This window comes from Cynara cardunculus, assembly GCF_001531365.2.
Source record: "Cynara cardunculus var. scolymus isolate 2C chromosome LG 2, CcrdV1, whole genome shotgun sequence".
NCBI classification, from domain to species: Eukaryota; Viridiplantae; Streptophyta; class Magnoliopsida; order Asterales; family Asteraceae; genus Cynara; species Cynara cardunculus.
In genome coordinates, this window is record NC_037529.1 from 67,135,122 (window position 1) to 67,138,909 (window position 3,788).

General features: G+C 37.9%; 1 protein-coding gene across 1 annotated transcript in view; it reads right to left on the bottom strand.

The window, feature by feature from the left end:
* Nucleotides 1–350: 350 nt before the first annotated feature.
* Nucleotides 351–3,788, bottom strand: part of LOC112506343 (probable leucine-rich repeat receptor-like serine/threonine-protein kinase At3g14840) — a 12,600-nt gene continuing 9,162 nt past the window's right edge. Inside the window, exons 12-21 of the mRNA XM_025110351.1 lie at nt 3,578–3,643; nt 3,313–3,413; nt 2,859–3,229; nt 2,567–2,759; nt 2,155–2,319; nt 1,966–2,075; nt 1,679–1,889; nt 1,349–1,586; nt 1,113–1,263; nt 351–1,039 (exon numbers count right to left, since the gene is read on the bottom strand). Of these exons, the coding sequence (XP_024966119.1) occupies nt 647–1,039; nt 1,113–1,263; nt 1,349–1,586; nt 1,679–1,889; nt 1,966–2,075; nt 2,155–2,319; nt 2,567–2,759; nt 2,859–3,229; nt 3,313–3,413; nt 3,578–3,643 (1,999 nt within the window). The 3' untranslated portion in view covers nt 351–646. The remainder of the gene's footprint in view (nt 1,040–1,112; nt 1,264–1,348; nt 1,587–1,678; nt 1,890–1,965; nt 2,076–2,154; nt 2,320–2,566; nt 2,760–2,858; nt 3,230–3,312; nt 3,414–3,577; nt 3,644–3,788) is intronic.

Sequence of the window (3,788 nt, forward strand, 5' to 3'; positions counted from 1 at the left end):
AGTTATTGTTGTTTTCATAAAATAATCTTCATTATAATTATATATCCAGTGTAACAAATTTTTATTATCTGATTATTTAAAGATCTATTAATAAGTAATTGAATAATATTTTTATTATCTCATAATATTTTTTTATCAAGTATTTATTGAATAATACAAAATTTGTTAAATATTTAGATGATTTGTTATTTGGTTATCATAGCTTTTAATAATAGAAATACATGAATACATTATATCTGTTAAACGTTGTTCGGGTTTGATTATATGTATTTGAATTGATCTTATGTATGTTTGAAGTTAACAGTCAGACAAACCTACAATAAAAAATACATATTTACAATGTCATTTACTTCTTTTATCAATGTAAATTATTTCACCATCGAATAATAACAAATGTTTTATATAACAAAGAATATCTCAAATGCCAAAAATATGTCTCAACAACTTTAGTAACGACTGTAGATGTAATCAAAATAGAACCCAATAGAATCAAACGATCCCATAAATATGTCCCGATATTGTTCATATATGTTTCCGAAGGCTCACGTAAAGTTTCGTCCAAATCCGTGTCCTCTCTATCACCGAATATTTTCATTTCGTGTATCGTACGTGTGTATCAATCTTAACAATAAGAAACGAAACACACCTAAGATAACAACTTCTTCCCATCGTCGTCTCTCCTCTGCAGATACTCGCTGAAACCATTGACGGGATACAGATCGGCAGTAGAAGCTGTCGAATCAGTGTACGGGATCGACATTTCCTCCATTCCGCTCTCGTTCATACCCACGAGTTGCTTCATTTTCTCGCGATCCATTTCACTCATCGAAAAGCTTTGTTCAACAGCAAATTCCTGAGGAACTATTCTTCCTTCAAGCATGCTAACGACTGCTGACATCGCGGGCCTGTCGGTAGGAGAGATCGTAGTGCACAGTAGAGCGAGATTTATGACTACCATCATCTCTTGGACGTCGTAGTCTGAACCCAGCCTTGGATCAACTAGCTCCATTAAGTTACCCGCATTTTTCAAATCGATGGCCTGAAATAGAGTGATAAGGGAAGATGATGAATGAATTCAAGTTTATAAGTTGGAAAAGGTTCATGTCAGTTACCCGATCAAGAAGAACAAAACGATTCTCCTTTGCCTTGTCGACAACGTTAGCCATCCCGCTTACGACCTCTAAAAGGACGATTCCATAGCTATAGACATCGGCTTTATCCGTGAGGTAACCACGCAATGCGTATTCGGGAGCCATATATCCACTGAAAATTACAAAGAAAAAGGAGATCTTAATGTGATCTTCGTAATAGAGGTGATGGTTAAACTAGCAAACCATAAACAACTCACTAAGTTCCAGCAACACGAGTGCTTATGTGGGTGTCGTCCTCTTCATCAAGCTTAGCCAAACCGAAATCAGAAATCTTAGCGTTTAAATCGTCATCGAGCAGCACATTGGTTGCTTTGATGTCTCTATGCACAATCTTCAATCTTGATTCTTCGTGCAGAAAAGACATCCCTCTCGCTATACCAATGCAGATCCTGTATCTCGTTGGCCAATCAAGTTCCAATTGCATTTCTTTAGGCCCTTCAATCCACAAGGTTGAATCATTAGCAAAATAACAAGCCTCGAAGAATCATAGATTTTGGAAATCAAGAGACAAAAAGTGTATGTCTTACCAAACAAAGCACGAGCAAGACTGTTGTTTTCCATGTATTCATACGCTAGCAACAACTGGTTTCCTTCGATACAACATCCATGCAGCTTCACCAAATGTGGGTGTTGCAAAGCAGATATCATGCCTAATTCATTCAAGAACTCCCTGTTTCCTTGTCTTGATTTGGAAGAAAGCTGCTTCACAGCTATTAAGGTGCCATCCGGCAATACACCCTTCATGAAAAAACAATGTTGGATTCCGACATGGTAGAAAAGTTGTTCATGTGATCAAAGAAAAGCAGTAAATTACCTTGTAAACAGAGCCAAAACCACCTTCTCCGATCTTATTAGCAACATCGAAATTGTTCGTTGCAGCTTTAATTTGCCGCAATGTAAATGAACCAGTTACGCCAGTCAACTCTGCAAAAGACGATGGGAACATGAAAAAAAGAACTTGGCAGCGATACTTCTGAAGAGTACAGGCTTGGAACATAAATACCTAAGTCCATAGTATCTTTGTGCCGTAAATAACCCCACCACCATAGAAGTCCTAGAATCAGGATGATGCTGCAAACTGCTCCAACCACAATTCCAGCCACAATCCCTCCAGACACACCATTTCCTGATCCGTTTCCTGATCCAGCTTCGCGTGGAACAGGAAAATCTGAACAATTAAAATAAGAGAAGATAAAAACAATGGTGAATAAAGACGATCAAACAAGAAAAGCCATTCAACTTGCATGGTTTTCTTTGAGAGCTTGCATTTGTGCACATTGTTCCTATTTTGCATATCACAAGCTGATTCGAATTTATCGTCGACAAGTGCTTACCATCATCGTTACAAATAATACAGTCAACTTCGAACCATGAACACCATCAATCACAAAACTCGGAGAAAGTTAACAGCTTACTTGGATTCACAGAAATAGCTGAAATAAGAGGACCATATACTCCTCGATTTGGGACAGTAAGTGTTCCTTTTCCAGCCCAATAGAGTCGGATTTCCAAACTAGATGTAACATATACAGTATAATTTCTCACAATTGCTATCCCAACTCCACCTGCTTTTTCACTGATGTCAAAATCCTTCTCCACCAGCACCCCCTGACACAGTACCAACCATTTATGATTAGCAATTAAGCTGCCAAAAACAATTGAACTGAAACCTACATCACGATATAAGATATATCTATGAGAAGGTACCTGAATATAGATATCAAATACACGCCGGCCAAGGCTGCTAAATGTTCCATTATCAGTAAAACGGATCTCGGCAAAGTGAAGGCTTACGGTGTAGCTTCCATTATGCATGCACGAACCATAATATGTCAAAGATAAGGCTGAGGTTCGTGCACTTTCGTACAATTTAGAGTTGTTTACCACCCTAGAAGTATTTGTCAAAACATAAGTGTCCTCGCCACCATTATCCAGGAAGTGACCAGTATTGCTAAATCGCCATGGCCTATCAGCCGTAGAGAAAAATGTAGCACCACCTGGTTCCACGTCAGCTTCATATACATTTCCATCCTCCAGTTGCTCTACTCCACCACAGTTGACATACCAGGAGGTTGAATCTAATCCAAAAATAGAAATAAGAAGTCTGATATATACATTTCTAGCATTTACACATGAGAAATACTATGTAATTTTAACTTACTTGGTCCGCAAACATAATCCCGTAAGCATGAGACCCGTTCACCGCTACTAAAGTAAAAGAAAAGAAAGAGCGTGACACGCAGAAATGAGCATTTGCGAAATCTTTATTCGGATAAAATAATTCATGGCACAGAAACTTACGACACGTTATCCGCTGAGAAGGAAGCAAACAAGTTTCTATAAGCAACAACAGGAAATGCAGGATTTAGCTACTATAATAAACACTTTGAACATGATACTTTTGAGAAAGATAGAGTTGCTCTTACGTTCTCCGCATCTGACACCGCAAATTTTGTGAGCTATCAAGCGTAAATTTATTGTATGACAGATCACTGCAAGAAAATTCAGAACAACAATCGTTATGTTCTACAAACAAACAAGGATCTTATTTAATGTGTCTTTGAAGAGAGGAGAGCCTCCATTTACAGACATCCTGCACCAAAAACTTCACCTGTATATATGGAATGCAACACAATC